Raw genomic sequence first — 24,411 nt, 5'->3', positions numbered from 1 at the left:
ACATCTTACAACGTGCCATCATTTATTTAACAAAAATAAGGTCATGATCAGCTTCTCTCAGACTATTCTGGAGGAGTTTTGGAGTTTTCTGCACACCATTTCAGTCAGTATGAGCTCTGTACTTTGACTGGACACCTTCATTTTTCTTTTTTTTTTAAATGAGCAATGTGGTCCAATTCAAGACTTTGGTTTCCCGTTGACCTACATTCTAAACACCATTTGCCCTTTGGGTTAAAAATTACCCGCTTTCACTAAACCTTTAAAATAAAGCAGCTAAATTTAATTTCAATCCTCAAATCTATTTTGCACAAAAGAAAAAAACAAAAACTCTGAGAATGTCTTGGTTTTCTCTCATCAGTGTGCAGCATTTGATTAATGTTTAATCAGAAGGCAACATTGATTTCTGACTAAAGTAAAGGGTATATTTTCTAATGCTAAAAGCAGCAGATTCGTATTGTGTGTGTGTTTTGTAGTGTGCATGTGTGTACCGGAAGTTTTTGTGTTATAAAAATGTTTTTATAGCTGGCGGGTCAAAATTGACTCATGGTATAAGTGTTGTGCCCTAAATGTGTACTGTGAATTTCATGAAAATGGTTTATTTTTTCTAATGTTGGATCATTTTAGAAAAAAAGTCACCAAATTTTAAGGATAAAAAACATTGTTAAGTGTTTTTTTTTCTGCTATTATAATTATACCCATGTTATTTTTGACCTGTAAGTCAACCAGAAGGTTAATTATCCTTTTTCTAAGAATTACTTTTCGAGAAAACAATCAATGTGTCTTCTCTAAAGTTTCAGAAGAGAGCTCTAATTGTGTGTCAGATTCACCCAAGTTTGCAACCAATAGTCACAAATTTGGCAAACATGAAATTTTTGTCCTCCACAGGTGCGTTCTCACCTGTGAAGAGGCCTGAAGCTCAGTGATTCTCCTCTCTAACAGAGACGTGTCCAGATGTTTGAGGTTTTTACTGGTGTCCAGTGACTTCAGAATGACCTGATGGTTTTTATCAATCACCGACAGACACTTTTTACAGCTCTGCTGATAGGTCACCAGCTCCTGTTGATTAGACAAACAGAAAAAATTGTGAAATATACAGCTGATGTTTTATTTTTCAAAGATCGCCCATGTGATGTTTAACAGAGCTAGGAAATTAAACAATATTTCATATTACATCTTTTCTAAAGAAGAAAGTCTCCTAATCTTTTTGGTTTATAACAAAAATACAATTAGGGCTCCAACTAACGATTATTTTGATAACCGATTAGTTGAGCGATTATTATTATTTTTTTTAATAGATTAAAAACGAAATGCTTTTTTATTTGATGTTTTGCTTATTATAACTACATGACCTGACAAAAGTCTTGTCATCAACCTCAGTTGTAAGAGCATCAAATAATAACTTGACTTCTAGTTGATCATTTGGAAAAGTGGCAGAAGGTAGATTTTTCCCATGAATCATCTGTTGAGCTGCATCCCAATCATCACAAATACTGCAGAAGAGCTAGTGGAATCCGCATGAACCCGAGATTCTTACACAAATCAGTCAAGTTTGGTGAAGGAAAAATCATGGTTTGGGGTTACATTCAGTATGGGGGCATTAAGAAATCTGCAAAGTGGATGGCAACATCAACAGCCTGAGGTATCTAGACATTTGTGCTGCCCATTACATTACAAACCACAGGAGAGGGCAAATTCTTCAGCAGGATAGCGCTCCTTCTCATACTTCAGCCTCCACATCAAAGTTCCTAAAGGCAAACCAAGGTCAAGGTGCTCCTGGATTGGCCAGCCCAGTCACCAGACATGAACATTATTGAGCATGTATGGGGTAAGACGGAGGAGGCATTGAAGATGACTCCAAAAAATCTTGATGAACTCTGAGAGTCCTGCAAGAACGATTTCTTTGTCATTCCAGATGACTTTAATAATAAGGGATTTGAGTCATTGCAGAGATGTATGGATGCAGTCCTCCAAGCTCATGGGAGTCATACACAATATTCATTCTTTTTCCACTGCACCATGACTTTATCTTCTATACTGGACATTATTTCTGTTAAGTGACAAGACTTTTGTCTAAGCAAAGTCAGACCTTACTGTCCTAATTAAATAATTAAAAATCAAGGCATGATCATGGTTTATTTTGGTAAAATAAGTGTAATCTAGAGGCCTTTGCCTTTCATAAGCCATATCTAAGATCTAATATCAAATTATTAACTAGAACTAGGATAGGCGACAAGACTTTTGTCAGGTAGTGTTTACAAAACTATAAATCAGGGTGTTATAAAAGTATACCAAATTCAAGAGTTTAAACATCTTTAATTTAGACATTTTAAACCTTAAATTAAAAGCAAAGTTTGTTTTCGAGCAGTAAATCTTCTCTAAAAATCCAAAATAAACAAGAAGAAAAACAAGTGTTGTACTCCTATTATATTCACATTATGAAATTAGGACATGCAGACAAGATATTAAGCAGCAGAATTTGATGCAATATCAAAATTATAAATAGTAAGTAAACATCAAATATTTGTTTTTGAAATAGAAGTAGAAATCAGGGGAGTCATGGTGTCGCAGTAAGTAGCACAATCGCCTCACAGCAAAAAAAGTCGCTGGTTCGAGCCTCGGCTGGGCCAGTTGGCATTTCTGTGTGGAGTTTGCATGTTCTCCCCGTGTTCGTGTGGGTTTCCTCCAGGTGCTCCAGTTTCCCCCACAGTCCAAACACATGCGCTACAGGTGAATTGGGTAAGCTAAATTGTCCATAGTGTATGTGTGTGAATGAGAGTGTTTGGGTGTTTCCCAGTGATGGGTTGCAGCTGGAAGGCCATCCGCTGCATAAAACATATGCTGGATGAGTTGGTGGTTTATTCCGCTGTGGTGACCCCAGATGAATAAAGGGACTAAGCCGAAAAGAAAATGAATGAATAAAGTAGAAATCAGAAGAACAGGTAAAATGTAACGTTATTAGCATTCGCTAAAAACTGCAACAGACTAATTATAATATTCCTCTGCTGTTTGCAGTAGTTTTGCTAATCTAAAGTAGCGCTAGTTAATTAATCATCACTATACTGCTACAGATGATTGTGCAACATGAGCTCACGGGTAGCGACTGAACTGATCTTGCGCGAATGTCCTAAAGTTAGCAAACAATTTAAACAAAAGCACTCAAACTATGCCATTTTGACACAATGAAGATGACTGGTAGGCTACTTCCATGGCACGAAACCTCAATATTGCATAGCAGGCAGATCACAGTCTTCTTTGAGGCATATAATGTTAAATGATCTGCTTTTTTCTGCAGCCGGTTCTGTACCCTACATTGTGTTAGCAGCTTGCTATTTGCCATTGTGCTTCTCAGCAACCCAACTAATCAATAACGGCATTCTTGACAACACATTTTATTATCGATATTGCAGCCCTTAATTCTATGGAGGTCAAATATATTTGATAGTTTCCATCATTCTTCAAAATATCTTCTTTAGTGTTCAACAAAAGACAGAAACTGTTGAATCCTCCATAAGTTACCTGACACTTCTGCTTGAAGTCTCCTGGAGCCTCCGAGTCCCGGGAGGAAGTGATGCGGCTGGCCTTCTCCAGCGACTGGTAGAACCCAGTGATATTTTTCTCCATCTCCTCTAATGGAGGCAGCATGGCCTGCGAGTCCCTCAGCAGGGGCAGAGCTCTCTCTCTTATCTGAAGGAGACATTTAACATTGATGTTATAGTGTGAGATGGTGGGTTTACGGTCAAATGTGGTGGTTCATGGGGGAAAATACAGGACAGGCACCTTGCTGAGCTCATCCTTGATGTTTGCCATGTTATTCAGCATGTGTGCAATCTCGTCTTCTGCAAGGTCTTTGGTCAGCTGCTGTGCGTTACGTGTGGCCGTTTTATAGGCCGCCTCCATGGAGGGCACTTTGTGCTTGATGTCCTGTGAGAAGTAAGGGGATATGTATAGATGAAGTTAAAATTATTCGCCCTCCTGTTATTTCATTTTTCTTTTTCAAATATTTAGCAAAATATGTTTAACAGAGCAAGGATATATATTCACAGTATTTCCTATAATATGTTTTCTTCTAGAGAAAGTCTTATTTGTTTTATTTTATCTAGAATAAAAGCAGTTTTACATTTTTTAAAAACATTTTAAGGTCAAAATTATTAGCCCCCTTAAGCAATATTTGTTTTTGATTGTCTACAGAATAAACCACTGTTATACAATAACTTGCCTATATACCCTAACTTGCATAATTAACCTAACTAACCTAGTTAAGCCTTTAAATTGCAGTTTAAGCTGAGTACTAGTATCTTGAAAAATATCTAGTAAAATATTATTTACAGTCATCATGGTAAAGATAAAATATATTAGTTATTATAAATGAGTTATTAAAGCTATTATGTTTAGAAATGTGTTGACAAAATCCTCTTTAGATTACACAGAAATTCGGGAAAATATATAGGGGGGCTAATAATTCAGGAGGGCTACCAATTCTGACTTCAACTGTATATGATCTCGATGATCTCGAGTATTTTTTATATTATACTCAACTCAATTTATTCATAAAGCACTTTCAACAGCACATGTGGAACTAAAGTGCTGTGCAGATAAAAGAAAACAACAATAAGAAACAGAAACAAACATGTAAATGAGGCAACATGTACAAGACATTTTTAAAAGCAACAGAAAACCACTAGTTTTTAGTGCACTCTGGAATAAAGCTAGTGTTGGAGAAGATTTTACTGTACTATACATAGTACAGTTCAAATGTTTGGGTTTAGTAAGATATTTTTAAAGGGGCATCACAGTAGCTCAGTTAGCACTGTCGCCACAAAGTAAGAAGGTCTCTGGTTCGAGTCCCACCTGGGCCAGTTGGCATTTCTGTGTGGAGTTTGCATGTTCTCTCCGTGTTGGTGTGGGCTTCCTCCGGGTGCTCCGGTTTCCCCCACAAGTCCAAAGACATGCGCTATTGACCTTATTCTTTATGCGGAAGTGCGCACGTTTTTGCGATTGTTTTAGAACTTCCGATTCAGTTGCCTATGGGAGAAATGACTAGGAATAATAAACGGCAGAAAACGGTCAAACTACTTACTCTACAAACAAGTATTTACATGACAATACAGACAAAGTAGAATAATGTAATAAGAAAAGCAGCCAAGCAGCAAAACGAGCTGTTTTTAACGTTTAAAAATGAATGGAAGTGAATGAGACCGGAAGTTTCGAGCCAAAATGATTCAAATGGCTACACCCACTCATACGTGGAGAATAAGGTGGATAGGTGAACTGAATAAACTAAATTGGCCGTAGTGTATGTGTGTGGATGAGTGTGTATGGATGTTTCCCAGTACTGGGTTGTGTTGGAAGGACATCCGCTGTGTAAAACGTATGCTGGAATTGTTGGCGGTTCATTCTGCTGTGGCGACACCTGATGAATAAGGGACTACTGTAAGCCGAAGGAAAATTAATGAATTTTTTAGAGATATTAAGTCATTTTATAGAGCAACTATGAGTTGCATTAATCAATTTATGACATAAAATGTGTCTATCAAACTTTATACTCACTCAATAATCCTAATGTACCATGTGTGCTCAAAAATATTGTTGGACAACATTGACAGTAATAAGAAATTTTTATTTAAGCAGCAAATCTGCATATTAAAATGATTTCTGAAGAATCACGTGACACAGAAGAGTGGAAAAATCTGTTTTGCATCACATGAATAAACTACATTTTTAAATATATTTCAATAGAAAACAACTATTTCTAAATATAAAATATTTCTAAATATAATTTGGTCACTCTTTAATTTAAAGTAAAATATTCACTATCAACTATTGTCTCCAATTTCTAATTCGCTTCTTATTAATGGTTATTAGGGTAGTTTTTGGGTTTAGGTATTAGGCAGGATTAGGGATGTGGAATTAGATCATGCAGAATATGTCCTTTAAATGTACAAGTAAGTAATCAATATCTTAATAATAGGCAGGTAAAAAGCCACTAGCTAACTAAAGTCTCACCTATAATTTTTTATCAGGCTCATTAACACTATAAAATCTTCCCCAATCATTTGAATGAAAAAGCCTATAAATGCGATCAGCTGGTCAGGGAAGGTAATTTTATCACTCTTAAGTGGATTCATGCTATGGATTTTACCTCAACGTCTTGTAGATATGTTCTTATGTTCAGAAAAGACACTTGAACTGGAGTGTTCATCCTTTCATTGGCCGTGTCAATAAACGCCTTTAAAGCTTCAATCCCATCATCATAATCCTTCCTCAATTTGTCCACTTCGTCTGCTCTTGCATACTAAGAAAAATATACAGGCCATTAGAGTTATATACATCATATACGAAACATAAACAATTAAATGAGTGGTGGATAAACATGTCTGCTGAATCCATAAATGTAAATTATAATGAAAAAATGCAGAAATGTCCCATTATCAAATTATTATGCTAATGAGAATGATGACAGACTGTAAAGAAGGGTCTGAAAAACAATAGGCCAGAAAAATTACAGGTTTGGCGAGGCAAGCTCTGACTTCAAAAATCAAAAATGAACATTTTCTCATTCTTTACTCACACTCAAGTGGTTATTTGTAAAAATTATAAATAATAGTTAATAAGTAATTATTAGGTAATTGTCGGCGCCAATAGCCTAGTGGTATTGCGCGCCAACATATAGCACTGACGTGCTCATGGCAACCCGAGTTTGATTCCCAGCTTGAGATACTTTGCCGATCCTTCCCCTCTCCCTGCTTCCAATGCTTTCCTGTCTGAAATCTCTACTGTCTTATCATATTAAAGGTGAAAACCCCCTAAAAATAAATATATAAATTATTAGGTAATTTTGGTTACACTTTATAATAACTAAACACTGTAAATCATTTATTAAGCATTAGCAAATAGTGAATTCATTATCTGTTAAGCATTAACTCTTCATTAATAAGCGTTAGTAAGCAGTTTATAACTGCAGCTACAAATGCTGTATTCTTGACTTACAAACATATTTATAATATGCTTAATACTTGTACTTTCATACTTTGTTAATGATTTATTTTTCATTACTAAATTAATTATTGCATTATTTACAAACCATTTGTATTTAAAAGTAGTTTAGGGTTTTTAGGATCATTCAGAATGAGTTAGTAAATGATTAATAAACTATTGAAATCAACATTTACATATTTTATTATTCAGGCATATATTAAGGGTTACAAGGTATGTTAATAAATGCTTTATTAACTCAACTTCATCCAGTTCTGTGACCTAATCTAAAGTGAGGACTATTAATGCTTTATAAATCCCTTATAAATGACAAATAAAGGCTCAGTTAAATTCCAACCAGGAAAAATGACATTATTCATTCCTTTTCATTTAAAGATACACAAGTAAAACTGTACTTCAAATGAAAAATAAATCTTTGCAGCCTTATCTAAAATAAAATAACTGTAGAGTTTAAACATTGCATCTTATTATATTGTTAAATTATTATATTGTTGTTGTTGTTTTATCCAGTTTTATGTTGTATTTTGACACTCCTGTTATTCAGCAATGTTTAAACTTTACAGTAATTTAATTTTTTAGAAAAGATTGCAAAGATTATTGTTCATTTGATACTGAGCCTTTACATGTCCTTTATAAGGGATTTATAAAGCATAAATAGTCCTCACTTTAGATTAGGTCTCAAAATTGCATGAAGTTGTGTTAATAAAGCATTTATTAACATATTAGTTAACTATTAGTATATGCCTGAATAATAAGATATGTAAATGTTGATTTCAATAGTTTATTACTCATTCTGAACGATCCTAAAACCCTCAACTACTCTTAAATACAAATGGTTTGTAAATAATGCGATACTTAATTTAGTAATGAAAAATAAATCATTAACTAAGTATGAAAATACAATTATTAAGCACATTATATAGGTGCTTATAAGTCAAGAATACAGCATTTGTAGCTGCAGTTATAAACTGCTTACTAACGTTTATTAATGTAGAGTTAATGCTTAAGAAATATAGAATTCACTAGATGCTAATGCTTAGTAAATGATTCATAGAGAGTAGTTATTATAAAGTGTTACCGTAATTTTTTTGAGCACATCAGATATTAGAAGAAAAAAGCAGACATCGACTTCCATGGTATTTTTTTTACTCCTACTATGGGAGTCAATGGTTGTTTTTGCTGGTTTTGTGCTCAAAAGAAGAATTTAATTCATATAAATTTAAATTCACATACATTTAAATGAAGAAATACATTTTTCAACATTCTTCAGTATATCACTTCAAAACTAAAACAGGTTTGGAACAAGTGAAGGATGAATAAATGATGATTTCCTTTTTGGCCGAACTATCCCTTTAAAGAATAAAGAGAAAATATTTATAGGCTAGAGTATAAGCTCTTTATGGTAAAAAAAAGATCACAAACACAATGTAAGGTCTTACATGTTTGACTTTGACAAACAGCTCTCTCCATCTGCCATTGAGAAGCAGCAACTGCTGTTTCAGTTCTCTGGACACCGTCTCATCACACGTCTCAATAAGGAAGTTCCCAGCATCGTTCATGTCCATGTGCTGCTGAATCCAGTGTGGAAGATTCCGGAAAAACTCCTGCAGATAAATTCACACACTTTACCACAAAGCAATAAGTCAGTGTATGTGAAAGATCTAACTTTCCCAAAATGGAGGAAATGGGTTAAATATATTTCAGAGAGATTTTGTTTTGATTTTGTGGATATGAATAAATAGAAGATCAGAGTTTGATAGATAAATATATGTACAATATATGTATACAAAAATATGCATGTATTCTGTCTATGCATAATGAAGTATTCTGTCTATGCATAATGAAGTTTATTTGAGATTATTCTGAAAAAAACTGTATCAGGACACGTATTCACCCTGGATGTAAACCGTTGTCCCTTTTTTCTTATTTTTTACTGTTCTTTTTTATTTTTCTCTAACCTATTTAATGTTAGCTTTCTTTTTTAATTATGTATAATTTGAGTATAATGTACAGTCAATACACATGCCATATGTACATTGTATATTGTATACTGTTTGTTGTCTGTGTGTTGTAAGGTAATTTAAAGGGATAGTTCACCCAAACATTGGAATTGTCATCATCATTTACTTTACCCTTTACTTGTTTCAAACCTTTATGATTTTCTTTCTTCTGTTAAACAATAAAGAAGATGTTTTGAAACATGTTAGAAATCTGCAACCATTGACTTCCACAGTTTTTGTTTATCCTACAATAGAAGTCAATAGTTACAGGTTTTCAGCTTTCTTCAAAGTATCTTCTTTTGTGTTCAACAGAAGAAAGAATATAATAAAGGTTTATAACCACTTGAGGATGAGTAAATAATGAGTAGGTTTTCATTTCTGGGTGAACTATTCCTTTAAGGTTGAATACTGTGGACCAACTGTAACTACTTCATAATTGTACTCAAGTGAACATTCAAATCAGAGATGCCCAAACTAGGACCCATGGGCCAAAGTATCATCGGATTTGGCCCGCCAGAGGGAAAATGATGGGGAAGGGTTGGGGAATGCCTTTAACAGAGATTCTCATTAGTATTTTAATGTAACCTTTTGTTTGTTTGTTTTATTGTTGATCTACAAAAAAGCAAACTGTAATGAAATGTTTCAATTAAATGCTGTAAATGAATCCAATTCTTTTTTAAATGTACATACTGTCACTTAACGAATAGGGGATGAAACACAAGACACCATTGTAAAAAACAAGGCAAAGGCAAGTTTAGAATGACTAGTGTATTCGGCATTAAACACCATATAATTGTTTTATTGTAAGAAGTTTGTTAAAAATATATACTGTAGCTGCCGTCAGAAGCAATTCTTATATATTACACTCTATAAACATACACTTTACAGTTAAAAGGTCAATAAATAGTTAAAATGTTCAGAGTAATCATTAGAATAAATAAGTAATGTATATTTGTTGTTAATTCATGTTAATTCATTTAAAATTATTTAACTAAAACTATAAGGGGGAGGGGGGAACCTTTTCTTGTTATGTTTAGCTTGGGATTATTTCATTGTTGCAATAAAGATTTTCTTCCGATGCACTACAAGTAGAACAGCCACGAGGTGCTGTGCTAATAACACCGATTAAGGATTAAGAAGTACAAAAAAGTTTGTTAAAGAGAAACTGCTACCCCTCAAGTTTATTCCTCTTGAGTTAGAAAGGCCAATGAGGTATGTGTCGTATAGTGTTAACGGATGTGAATATGTATAATTATGTGTCCGTATGTTAATGTATAATAAGCCAATTAAGTGTATTTCTTTAAATGTTGAATGTGCACTTTATCTTTTGATTGTATGTATGTTGTTCATTATGTGCAACATCACTTTTAAAGGGTTAATTTAAGTTTATGTATTTATTTTCATAGTTCTGACGGCATTATTGGGACATAAAGGAGTGCAAGGCTAGAATGTACAAGACATACTACAGACTCGCGTCTGAATAAATGTCTGTTAAAATCAAAACGACTTGAGCCTTTGTTTCATCTCGAGGGGAGTAACATATACATTTTCAAAAAATTTGAATGCATTAGTAAACACGGCTGCAGTAATTTTTTCTATTTATTTATAAATATTATGAAATAAATTTGGAAATTACCCATTGCAATTTTAATGTAATACAGTTTGCTATATTTACTTTCAGCCCACAGCTCTTAATCAAGCTTGGATTTTGGCCCTTCATAAGAAAAGGTTTGGGCACCCATGGTTTAAATAAACACAAAAAAAGAAAAAGAAAGTCAGAACTTTCCCAACATACCCGCTTATCGCTCTCTGATTGGTTGAGCATCTTCTCTGCGTCCTCCAGCCAGGCCTGCAGGCTGGCCACTGTGCTGCTGTATTTCTCCCAGTTGCAAATCACTTCCTCCAGCATGCTGCGGACGCTGCGTACCTCCACGGAGAGGTTCTTCCACTGCGCTGTTGCATCGCTCAGAAACTTATTCACCCCCTCAACCTCTTCAGCTGAAGAAAAATCACATTAGAAATCAAACAGTTTCTTGCACACTAAACACAAATGCAATAGTTGAGGCTGGTTTCTCATATAGAAATCTGATGCATGGATATGCAAATTACATATGACACACAAGTTTGCATTTGGATTTCACATATTAAAAAAGTGTTATATATATATGCAACGTATTTCAAAATATTGCAAAACTGGCTGCTTTTGTATTTATTTTTTTCAACTTTTGAATATGTACATATATGTTCAAAATAATTATATACGTGCATGTCAATAAATTACAATGTCATTAAAAAGTTGATTAATTTCATTAATTCAATTCAAATAGTGAAACTCATGTTTTATAGATTAATTACACACAGATTGACATAGTTCAAGTATTTAATTCTTTTAATTTTGATGAGCATGGCTCACAGCTAATAAGACCCTAAAATTCAGTATATCAGAAAATTTGAATGTTACTAATGGACTATAAAAATAGTTCATATGTTCATATAAATGTATCATATTTTAAATAAATCATATATAAAATGATAGTTAATATAGTTTAATATATGTACATATTTTTAATTCAAATCATTGAAAAATTGAACAGAAAGGCAGCCATTTTTGCAATTTTTTAAAAATATATTTTGCATATATTCGATCCAAGACCAACGACGAGATGATCCCAAGGTTTTTATATCCTGGACCTGGCCGAATCCTGAGCAGCTACTGTGATGGTCATGGAGGAGTGGAGAACATGAGACTGATTCCTGTGAAGCTCCAGAGACAGACGAATCTTCGCTGAGGCCAGCTTCCAGCCTCCGCCACTGAGACTACAGCTCTGCACAAGACGTTTGGCCAGCGGAGAAATTAAAATGGTCGTGCCCAACTGAGCCTGGTTTCTCTCAAGGTTTTTTTTTCTTCACTTCCACCTTTAGTGAAGTTTTTTTCCCTCTCCGCTGTCGCCACTGGCTTGCATGTTTCGGGATCTGTAGAGCTGCGCATCGTTGGATTTGCTCTTCAGTGTTTGGACTCTCAGTAGTGATTATTAAACCACACTGAACTGAGCTGAACTGAACTGAACTTAAACACTACAAACTGAACTACACTGTTCCTGTTTACTATGATCTTTTATGTGAAGCTGCTTTGACACAATCTACATTGTATAAGCGCTATACAAATAAAGGTGAATTGAATTGAATTGAATATATGACAATTTTTATATGTGAAATATATATATATATATATATATATATATATATATATATATATATATATATATATATATATATATATATATATATATATATATATATATATATATATATATATATATATATATGTAATTTGCATATGCATATGTTGCCATGTTTTAGATTTCTATGTGGGTTTTGAGGTCCACGGGGTATAATCCACACAAATCGATCCCTGGATTCAGGACAGTGCCCAGTATTGTTGATTAGTGATCTGTAAGTGCACTGGCAGCAGGTGTTAGTAGGAGTGGAATCACTGTAATGTGATGTTAAACACTTGTGCAATGTCAGTCAAGATCAATCACGTTATCTAATCACTATGCTAAAGCGTATTCTGCTTTCTCTAAACTCACCTCTCTTGGTGATTTTACCACCTAAAACATAAAACAGTTACTATAGTTAAAATTAATAGTAATTATTAAAGCTGACACTGTATCATCATAATGCATGATTCTATAATGTTGATTTTGAACATTGATGGAAAATGTAAAGTATTTTTTTCATTGCTCTCATTCCAGCATCCAGTAATAATCAAGGAACTTACCATACCAAGGCTGCAGCATGCGCTATGATATATACAAGTATCTGAGTAATATAGTTCCTAGCCATATTGGCCTATAAAATAACAACTTTTCATTTTCCATCAGTCTAAGTACACAATGTAACTACAGAAGAGTCAAGCTTTAAATGGGAAAATTATCGAAACACTTGCTAATGGTCTAATCCGATTCAATGATCTATGCTAAACTAAGCTAAACGTGCAAAAAAGTTTTGGTCTTGTTTCTAGTCCAAATATATAAGAAATCTTAAATCAAGAAGCATTTTCTAGACAAGTTAAAAATTGTTGTTTTCAGAAACATTAGGTTAAAATTAAGTTTGTTTTCTCAAAACAAGCTAAATAATCTGCCAACGGAGTAAGCAAAATGATCATATTTCAAAGCAAAAACAAGATTCAGAAATAACGGGCTCTATTTTAACGATCTACACGCGAAGTCTAAAGCGCATGGCGCAAAAGTATTAAGGGCGTGTCTGAATCCACTTTTGCTGTTTTAAGGCCCAATCCCAATTCTATTTTTGTACCCCTACCCCTACCCCTTCGCCCTTACAACAGAGGGTTAAGGGAAAGGGCTTCAAAATTTACCCTGGGGCTGGACAATAATTCGATAGCAATATATATTGTGATATAATTTTTATCAATAACCGTGATATGATTTTTTAACTAATTTCCGGTATTTCGATATAAATTTGCATATATAAATTTTATTATATTTAAAAGATCTTATACATTGTATCATGGGCAACGCAGTGGCGCAGCAGGTAGGTAGGTAGAAGGTCACTGGTTTGAGCCTCGGATGGGTCAGTTGCCGTTTCTGTGTGGAGTTTGCATGTTCTCCCTTCGTTCACGTGGGTTTCCTCCGGGTGCTCCAGTTTCCCCCACAGTCCAAAGACATGTGGTACAGGTGAATTGGGTTGGCTAAATTGTCTGTAGTGTACCAGTGTGAATGAGTGTGTGTGGATGTTTCCCAGAGATGGGTTGCGACTGGAAGGGCATCCGCTGCGTAAAAACGTGCTGGATAAGTTGGCGGTTCTTTCCGCTGTGGCGACCCCGGATTAATAAAGAGACTAAGTCGAAAAGAAAATGAATGAATGTATCATTTGTCACTGAATGATGTTCAGTGCTCAGCCATCAGAAAGAGCGTGATGTCACTTGCGTGATGACGTACATCACAGACACTCTGCCAGCGCTCAGCACAGCAGTTGCTTTGTCGCAGAAAGTTTGCCCTGAAGTGTGCCCAGAATACAGACGTGAATGAACAAGCTTCCACAAGGAAGAATGCAGACGAATTAGTTAATGAGAGAGGAAAGACTAATGCAGTGGTGAGGAAGTGGTTCGGCTTTTTTCCCGACAAGCAGAGGGAACACATCAAATCTGTTCCACCCGATAGAACATACTGAGAGTCAGAAGCAATGACAGAAGATGAGGCCTCATAAAAGTTTAAGCCAACCTGTCCCCTCACTACCATTCACCTTCCCGACACCGAAATCAGCGATGTCAGAAGAGAAGGCAATGAAGCAAACAGATGGCTAGAGGCGTCGTGTAGGATTTAAATCAAACTTTGCTCATCAACACGTGCATATACACCTACAAATTACTCGCATATACACCTATACTATTGAATGTTCAAAACATGAATGAAACTTGCGCATATACATATAAACTTGATGCATGCATATTGCATAACATACACATACACACGCACATACATAACTCGATCCGTGCATATACTCACACATACACACGCACAAACATATAAACTCGATCCGTGCATATACTCGATCCTCGCATAAACACCTAAATTAACACTCACATACCCATAAACTCGCTGCATGCTTGTTATAAAGCACTCGCGGAAACATACAGAATAATATTCACAAATATATTTATCAGGAATCTGGTTATTGCAAAGCTGATGAAATAGAAAGAATGTGATTAATGGAGATATCAAATCTGTTAAATAATGAAAATGTGTTATATAAAATAATATAAAATAATTATACACAAATAAAAGTAGACAGATAGAACCCTTAAAGGATGTTCAGGATGAAAAGCAACCAGAACTATGAATATACTCAAACAACTCTTTTCTATTGCGAATATTAATGTAGCCTATACTCTTTTTGATTTTTTTATTATTATAATTATTATTCTTTTTCTATGTATTTTACGATGTGGATGTCATAATTGTAAGGTTTTGGTATTATTTTGATTGTTAAATATTCAGCACATACAAAAAAAAACGCTGATAAAAGTTTCTGTTCACGTTGGTCAAGCTAACCTCCATGAACTACAGGTATGTCTATATATTATTTATATAAATAAATAAGCTGAGTCTGGGAGTTTTATTTATTTGATAGTTTATTTCACATGTCTTGTTTGTAAAAGACAAATAAAAAGTGAACATAATTTTTTGGATTGTTTTTATTTAAACAAAAAAAGTTAGAAGAGCCTGGAGGTATAACAGAGTTGGCAAATTCAGTTTGCAGACATTTGTAGGTAGACATACATTGTGTGCGTTCTTGGCAGTTTTTTCCTGTGTTTTTAATATTGTCCATATCGATATCGGAATTATATTGTATCGACCGAAATTAAGAAATATATTGTGATATAATTTTTGCCATATCGTCCAGCCCTAATTTACCCCTAAGAATTGGGACAGCACTACAGCACCTGCACACGTCATCATATGTCATCGCGATCTCTTGCTTCATGTGAGATCAGACGATGGCGACTGCTGTAGTTATTCCAGTTGGGCTATTTTTATTGGTATTTATCTTCAGGAAATCACTGAAGGCATATATTATGTTATCATAACGATCTAATGTGACAATAAGATCGTAACTGTACTGTGTATTTACACCATGGCCATATTCATCAATGTAAACACACCAAAAACAACATTAACATTATAGCAGACACTGTAAACAGCTCATTCCCAGCCACTAGACATTACTGACAGGGTATTCGAGTGTCAGAATGTTGTTGGACTGCTGTACAGGAGTTATTAATAGGGATTATAGATCGCGAAATTTAGCTGTTTTTCTAGCGTTTTTTTTAAAGCATGATGGTAAAACATGAATGCGGTTATGAATATATTAAAACATACGTTTGTTTGTTGTAAAAATTCCTAATAATTACAAAAATATTAATTTGTGGATCTCCATACTTCCAGGTTCAGCAATAATGCCGTTGTGGCTGGTGTATTTTGGGAAATTTTCTTACCCCTTGGTTTCGAGTGTGGTCCTGAAAAATCTCCATTCGAAGGGCTATTCACCCCCTCCCCATAGCCCTACGCCTTAAAGCTAAAGTGAATTGGGACACCCCTACCCCTTGGCGTGCACGCGCAAAACGAGGGGTAGGGGTAAGGGGAAGGGCTAAGGGGTAGAATTGGGATTGGGCCTAAGCATGGAAAAATATGCTCTGCGCCCCGATGCATGGTCTAACAGGGTTGTGCTTATTCTCTTAATGAGTTCTGGGTGTGTTTTGAGCATAACGTGCATTAAACCAATCAGAGTCTCATCTCCCATTCCCTTTAAGAGTCAGTTGCATCACGACATGGCGCATTTGCTATTTACATGGTGGACTTTATAAGTGGAACGCTTTACTAGTGAGAAAACAGTTAAACAGACAGTGCGAGCATAAAGACATGCCTCCATTCGGCCTCTTTACTTTCTCTTTATTTTACTTTCTACTCTTTTCTTCACTGCTTTTACTTCAGTGGATAAGGAAAAGGTGTTGTAGGTACTCCATTGAAGACATCTATTAGCCTACATGTTTAGATTTGTTTCAAAACTATTTCTAAACTCAGTTCTAATTTCCAATAAATGAACAATAATAACTAAGTGTGGTCAAAATACTTTTTGACTATTTTTTGTTCTATCCAAACACACGTCCTATTCTTATGCGACATATGGTGATGCAGATGTCTCCAAAACCAGACAGGTGGACAAATCCAAGCTTTTTTTTAAAACAAATATAAATATGCAAATTATAAATAATACTGCTTATTATAACATTATACAAATGAAGATTGTCATGAATAAACTGAAAAAAGCCTCTCGACATGAAGGCATGAAGGCAGTGGTTTTTATATTTATGTAGAAAATAATCATTTTTGTAACATTTTAATCCTTTAATTTTTTTTATTTGTAAAGATATTTGTGTATTGCTGTACATGCTGCATGTAACAAGCAATGTGTAAGCGTTTAGACCTGCATAGGCACATAATAAACACACTCTGCTGAGTTGGTTAGTCAATGAAGCGGTCTATTTCAGTTGCCTAAAATAGCAACGCGCAAACAATGCGCCTTAACACACCTTCTTTTTAGACCAGCACACCCATAAAGTGGTGCAAATTGATTTGCTATTTAAACACATGGTGCAAAACAGAAAAATTTGGGTTGCGATAGTCTGAAAATAGCAACAAATCACGCCAAACACATCTAGCGCCTTATTGCGGCGAGGGTATGATAGGGCCCTATATGTTTAAATTAAGTGAGTTTTTTCTTAAAACAAGCAAAAATTCTGCCAATGAAGTAAGTAAAATAATCGATTAATGGCGCCGCGGATGGCAGCTTCGGCGTGGGGCTCTCCAGTGTTTGCACTGTTTTTGTTAGTCTGTCCTGTTTTATGTTTGTCAAACACGATCAGTTACACCAGGGACGAGCTGCTGAACATTCGGCAGTGCACACCAACTAATCAAGAACTGGATTTTGATTTTTGTGGCGTTTTGCGGAACATTGTAGTCGGCGGAGCAGCCGCATTGTGGAAACGCTACAAGACGCGCAAGCGTGGGAAGCGAGCCGGCGCGCTCGTCAGGCTAAGACAGCGCGGCTTCAGAACGGCGCTGCCCAGCATTCACCTGGCGAATCTCCGCTCTCTTCCTAACAAAATGGACGAACTACTTCTGCTCACATGCAAAAACAAGAACTTTAACAACTCTGCTGTCCTGTGTTTCACGGAAACCTGGCTAAACGAAGCCATTCCGGACAGCGCATTAAACCTACCGGACTTTCAGCTGTACAGAGCAGATCGCGATACGGAGTCAACGGGCAAAACGCGCGGTGGTGGGACATGCTTTTACATCAACAGAAGGTGGTGTACGGATGTAACTGTGTTAAAGAAGATGTGCTGTCCTGATGTGGAAGTGCTTTTCATTAACTGTAAGCCGTTTTATTCACCAAGAGAGTTTTCCTCGTTCATTCTCGTCTGTGTTTACATTCCATCGCAAGCACACGTGAGTACTGCGCTGCAACAGCTGGCTGATCTGATCACAGAGACAGAACAACAACACCCGGACTCTGCTTTTATCATACTTGGGGACTTTAATCAGGCAAAACTCACACATGAGCTGCCTAAATTCAAACAGCACATTACATGCCCCACCAGAGGCAATAAAATTCTGGACCATTGCTACACCACAATAAAGGATGCATATCGCTCCGTCGCCAGAGCAGCTCTAGGATTCTCCGATCACTGCCTGGTTCATCTTATACCAACTTACAGGCAAAAACTTAAAACTACTAAGCCAGTATTAAGGACTGTCAAGAGATGGACCAACGACACAGAGCAGGTCTTACAAGCCTGTTTTGAATGAACTGACTGGGATGTTTTTGAAGCTGCAGCCACAGATCTGGACGAGCTCACAGAGACTGTAACATCATACATCAGTTTCTGTGAGGAGTTATGCATCCCTACCAGGACCTACTTGTCATTTAACAATGATAAACCATGGTTCACACCAAAACTCAGACAGCTTCGTCAGGCCAAAGAGGATGCTTACAGGAGTGGTGACAGGATCCTGTACAATCGGGCCAGGAACACATTGACAAAGGAGATTGGTGTGGCTAAGAAAAGCTATGCCAAAAAGCTGCAAAACCAGTTTTCAGCTAACGACCCTGCATCAGTGTGGAGAGGCTTAAAAGATTTCACTAATTACAAGACACCGTCCCCCAGTATCGACAGCAATAAACATATTGCAAACGAGCTGAATATGTTCTACTGTAGGTTTGACACCTATGACCAGACACCTCACACCCACCCGGACCATCTCCCTGCACAGCCATCAACACCACATCAACACAGCCCGGACCATCGCCCTACACGGCCATCAATACCACATCAACACAGTCCGGACCATCTCCCTACACAGCCATCAACACCACATCAACACAGCCCGGACCATCGCCCTACACAGCCATCAACACCTCCAGCCATCTTCCTCTCCCCCCCTGCTCTACAGATCAGTGAGGAAAATGTGCGTCAGATCTTCAGTAAACAGAAGAGAAGGAAAGCACCAGGGCCAGATGGTGTCTCACCAGCCTGTCTGAGAACCTGCGCTGACCAGCTGGCTCCCATTTTCTCCCATATCTTCAATAGATCACTAGAACAGCGCAAAGTTCCATCCTGCTTTAAGCGCTCCACCATCATCCCAATCCCAAAGAAGCCAAAGATCACAGGACTCAATGACTACAGACCTGTGGCCTTAACATCTGTGGCCATGAAGTCATTCGAAAGACTGGTGCTAGCATATCTGAAGGACATCACTGGACCCCTGCTGGACCCCCTGCAGTTCGCCTATAGAGCAAACCGGTCTGTGGATGATGCAGTCAACATGGGACTGCATTATACCCTACAACATCTGGACAAACCAGGGAACTACGCAAGGATTCTGTTTGTGGACTTCAGTTCTGCCTTTAACACCATCGTCCCATCACTGCTTGAGTACAAACTGGCCCAGCTCTCTGTTCCTAGCTCTGTCTGTCAATGGATCACCAGCTTTCTGACAGATAGACAGCAGCTAGTCAGAATGGGCAAAATCACATCCGACAGCCGCACCATCAGCACTGGTGCCCCCCAGGGATGTGTTCTTTCTCCACTGCTCTTCTCCTTGTACACCAACGACTGCACTGCAAAAGACCCCTCTATCAAACTCATTAAGTTTGCAGACGACACTACTGTTATCGGCCTCATCCAGAACGGTGACGAGTCTGCATACAGACAGGAGGTGGAGCGGCTGGCGTTATGGTGCAGATACAACAACCTGGAGCTGAACACGCTCAAAACAGTGGAGATGATAGTGGACTTCAGGAGAAACCCCCCTGCACTCCCCCCACTCACCATCATGAACAGCACTGTGGCTGCAGTAGAGTCATTCAGGTTCCTGGGCACCACCATCTCTCAGGATCTGAAGTGGGACACTCACATAGACTCTATTGTGAAGAAAGCCCAGCAGAGACTGTACTTCCTTCGTCAGCTGAGGAAGTTCAACCTGCCACAGGAGCTGCTCGTACAGTTCTACTCAGCTGTCATCCAATCCATCCTCTGCACTTCAATCACCGTCTGGTTCGGCTCAGCTGCCAAAACTGACCTCCGTAGACTACAGCGAATAGTCCGGACTGCTGAACGAATCACTGGCACTACCCTTCCTACACTTCAAGAACTGTACTCTTCCAGAGTGAGTAAAAGGGCTCGCAAAATCACTCTGGACGCCTCACACCCAGCACACTACCTGTTCGAACTGTTACCGTCTGGTCGGCGCTTCAGAGCACCGAGCACAAAAACAGCCAGACACAGGAAAAGTTTCTTTCCTCAGGCTGTCTACCTTATGAACAGTTAAATATTCCCCTACTGTGCAATAAATATGTGCAATACTTTCTCATACGCACTTGTACACAGCACCTTATATCAATATACAATGCAATACTTTCTACATTCGCACTTGTACACAGCACCTTGTAACCTGTATATTTATAACAATCTGTACATACAACTCAACATCCAGGTTTCTTCACTAACCGCATCTGTTTAATGTTCATCATTTTTTATTATTATTATTTTATTTTTTCAGATTATTTTGTGTTGTCACATGTCACTTTATGTACACTGGAAGCTTCTGTAGCCAAAACAAATTCCTTGTGTGTGTGAAGCACACTTGGCAATAAAACCGATTCTGATTCTGATTCTGATATTTCAAAGCAAAAACAAGTGTGAGAAATGAGTCTGCCTCAACCAAACTTCACTCTAAATGGTGTGTTTGTGCTCATTTCCCAAAAGGGCTGAATTATGATAGAGAAGACAACTCAACAATTTGTTGTCTCTGCATTATTTGAGATGATCCCATCTTGAGCAAAATGGTAGAATGGGGATGGGTGTGTGGCACAGAAAACCATCTCATACCGTGGAAGAGAACAGCTGATTTAACAGCCAAGGAGCAACTTCATTAACATTTAGACGCAACAAAATGATATAAAGATTTGAGTTGAAGAATGTTCAGAGATTATTCTGACTCCGGCTGAACCCAGGGTACTGCCATGTACTTTGAGATTGCCATGCTGACCAGCTAAGACCAGGCTGGAAATGGTTGGAAATCAGTCTGGATGTGGCCAAAACCCCTCTTAAACCAGGCTGGTCAACCAGCTAAAACCAGCCAACCAGCCTGGGCTGGTTTAAGCTGGATTTTTCAGCAGGGCTTGGACCTTGTCATCCCCTTGTCTGTCTACTTGTGCCTTATTCTGTCAAACCTCTTTGTATAGTTCATTGCTGCAACTGGGTCTGCTTTCTTGCAACCAACCGTTACAGATTTTGACATAATTTTTTTTAAAAATACCTTTTTTTTTTTGCTTTTCTAGAAAATGCTTCTCGATTTAAGAATTTTTAGATGCATAGAGCTTCCCTTGAAAACAAGACAAAAACTCCAAGTAAGAAAAGCCTTTTTTTGCATGGAAAAATTAGCGCATTCTTCAAAAAAAGTGTAGTGTTTCTTTAAAACTTTCAATCGGACTAACAAAAGCACATCTTAGAAGCAGGTGCAGACAGGGCCCAAGAAATAATTATTATTCAACATACTTTCATTCTCCATTGTAATCCCGGATGCTTGACAGAATCAGGCAGCCTGATCACAAATAGGCTCTTTTTGGCTGCTAGAGTTCATAATCGCTGCCAGGCAATACATATAAAAAGCTCCATGAATCTCCAGCCTCAGGAAAATAATGGATAAAAGTGGCTGCGTCTTACCTGAAGCCCCAGATTTCAAGTAGGTGTCTGCAGCCTGTTTCAGGGTGCGGAAAGTGGTTTCGTATTGCTCAAAGAACTTGTGGCCTTCAATGAACACCTGTTTGAAGGAAGACGTGAAATATCTTAGCTGAATCGTTTATTATTAAGCTGATTAATATTACGCTCACTAGAGGACGTACAATGTAATTTTGCAGGAGAAGCTCCACTGAATCCCGCCGGCCGTATTTAATGATCCATGATTTGAGCTTTGACTCCGCCAGCATTAGAAATGCCATGAGGCGATACTTCATCTCCCAGAACTCGAATTTAATTAGATGGACGTGAGATGATGTGGTCACGAAATTAAACCTGTGGAAATATGAGATATTAATACATTAAGAAATGCTCTAGATGGTTGCAAAGATGTTGCAATTTGGCTACTGGGGAGGTTTTGGGTGAATGCTAGAGTGTTGCTTTGTATGTGGTTACTTGGGATGATCTGGATGATTGTTTGGGTGTTGCTATGTGGTTGCTAGGAATGTTTTGGGTGGATGATATAACGTGTTTACTTAAAATGCTCTAGATGGTTGCTAAGGAGTTGCTATTTGGTTACTGGGGAGGTTTTGGGCGGATGCTAGAGTGTTGCTATGTGGTTACTTTAGATGATTTGGGTGGTTGTTAGGTTGTTGCTATGTGGTTACCTGAAATGCTCTAGATGGTTGCTAAGGAGTTGCTCTTTGGTTACATGAAAAGTTTTGGGCAGATGCTAGAGTGTTGCTTGAGGTAATCTAGCTGGCTGCTAGGGTGTTGCCATGTGGTTGCTAAGAATGTTATGGGTGGATGCTAGAATATTGCTATGTGGTTGCTTGGGATGCTCTAGATGGTTGCTAAGGAGTTGCTATTTGGTTACTGGGGAAGTTTTGGGCAGATGCTTGAGTGTTGCCATGTGGATTCTTGGGATGATCTGGTTGGTTGCTAAGGAGTTGCTATTTGGTTACTTGGGAAGTTTTAGGCAGACTCTAGAGTGTTGCTATGTGGATACTTGGGATGATCTGGTTGGTTGTTAGGGTGCTCCTATGTGGTTTCTAGGAATGTTTTGGATGGATGCTAGAGTGTTGCTATGTGGTTGCTTGAGATAATCAGGGTGGTTGTTAGGGTGTTGCTATCTGGTTGCTAGGAATGCTTTGTGTGGATGCTAGAATGTTGCTATGTGGTTGCTTGGGATGCTTTAGATCAGTGTTTGGGAACCTATCGCTCGCGAGCCACATGTGGCTCTCTGACCAAAAATAAGTGGCTCTTCAGCTGTCTCCCTTCAATAAACTACTACAATAAAAAATATCTAGTCAAATATTATTTACTGGAATTATGGCAAAGATAAAATAAATCAGTTATTAGAAATGACTTCATCTGTATGTGTGTGTGTATATATATATATATATATATATATATATATATATATATATATATATATATATACATATATATACATACATATATACACATGTATATAAAGTCATGTGGCTCTTTAAAAAAATGCATTTGCCAAAAGCAAACAGAAATGGCTCTTTGCTGAATAAAGGTTCCCGACCCCTGCTTTAGATACTTGCTATTTGGTTACTGGGGAAGTTTTGGGTGGATGCTAGTGTTGCTATCTGGTTACTTGAAATGATCTGGGTGTTTGTTAGGGTGCTGCTATTTGGTTGCTAGGAATGTTTTGGGTGGATGCTTGAATGTTGCTATGTGGTTGCTTGGTATGCTCTGGGTGGTTGCCAGGGTGTTGCAAAGTGGAATACTCTACATGGCTGCCAGTGAGTAACTTTGTGGATACTTGTAATAATCTGGGTGGTTGCTATGGTGAAGCGTTGGGGTTACTTGTGATAATCTGGGTGGATGCTAGAATGTTGCTCTGTGGTTACTTGGAATGTCCTACGGTTGCCAGGGAGTTGCTCTGTTCCTCTGTGGTCCTCTAGATAGTTACCAGGGTGTTTCTATATGTGGTTACTCAGGATGTTTTGGGTGGTTGCTAGAGTGTTACTATGTGGTTACTTTGGATGCTCTGAAATGCTACTAAGGTGTTGCTATGTGGTTTCAAGGAATAATTTGAGTGGTTGCTAGGATCTTTTTGATGGATGCTAGAATGTTGCTCTATGGTTACATGAAGTGCTCTAAATGGTTGCCAGGGTGTTGCTTTGTGGTTACTTTGGAGGCTATAGTATAGAATGCTCCTAGCGTGTTGCTGTGTGTTACTTGTGATACTCTTGGAGTTTGTTAGGGTGTTGCTTTGTGGTTACTAGGGATGCATTGGATTGTTCCATATGTTCTAAATGATTGTTGGGTGGTCATTAGATGCTTAAGTGGGATTTACTTCCAATGTAATTTAAAGTCTCACTTAACTATATCACAAACGTCTCTCTCAAAATTCATCACAAATCTGACATCTAAAGCTTTGTAAACTATTTCATGTTGTCCATGAAGAATAAAATGAAACTGACCTTTCTGCCATGTCCTGAAGCTGCTCTGGTGGTACCGGGACACCATTTACCGATCGGTCTCTGTGAATCTGCTGAAATGTCTGTCTGTGTCCCTCCAAGTTCTTTAACACCTCCTGCAAGTAAAGCACAGACAATA

General features: G+C 37.5%; 1 protein-coding gene across 1 annotated transcript in view; it reads right to left on the bottom strand.

Moving 5' to 3' along the window:
* The window catches only part of syne1b (spectrin repeat containing, nuclear envelope 1b), a 113,746-nt gene that overhangs the window by 36,885 nt on the left and 52,450 nt on the right, over positions 1–24,411 (bottom strand). Inside the window, 10 exon segments of the mRNA XM_056476400.1 lie at positions 898–1,056; positions 3,517–3,684; positions 3,778–3,921; positions 6,140–6,292; positions 8,433–8,597; positions 10,789–10,991; positions 12,584–12,604; positions 21,805–21,901; positions 21,984–22,152; positions 24,276–24,388. Coding sequence (XP_056332375.1) covers positions 898–1,056; positions 3,517–3,684; positions 3,778–3,921; positions 6,140–6,292; positions 8,433–8,597; positions 10,789–10,991; positions 12,584–12,604; positions 21,805–21,901; positions 21,984–22,152; positions 24,276–24,388 — 1,392 coding nt within the window.

The sequence above is a fragment of the Danio aesculapii genome, chromosome 17, assembly GCF_903798145.1.
Source record: "Danio aesculapii chromosome 17, fDanAes4.1, whole genome shotgun sequence".
Classification (NCBI taxonomy): Eukaryota; Metazoa; Chordata; class Actinopteri; order Cypriniformes; family Danionidae; genus Danio; species Danio aesculapii.
The sequence above is the reverse complement of the archived record's forward strand: the minus strand, read 5'-3'. Positions and strand labels throughout refer to the sequence as shown.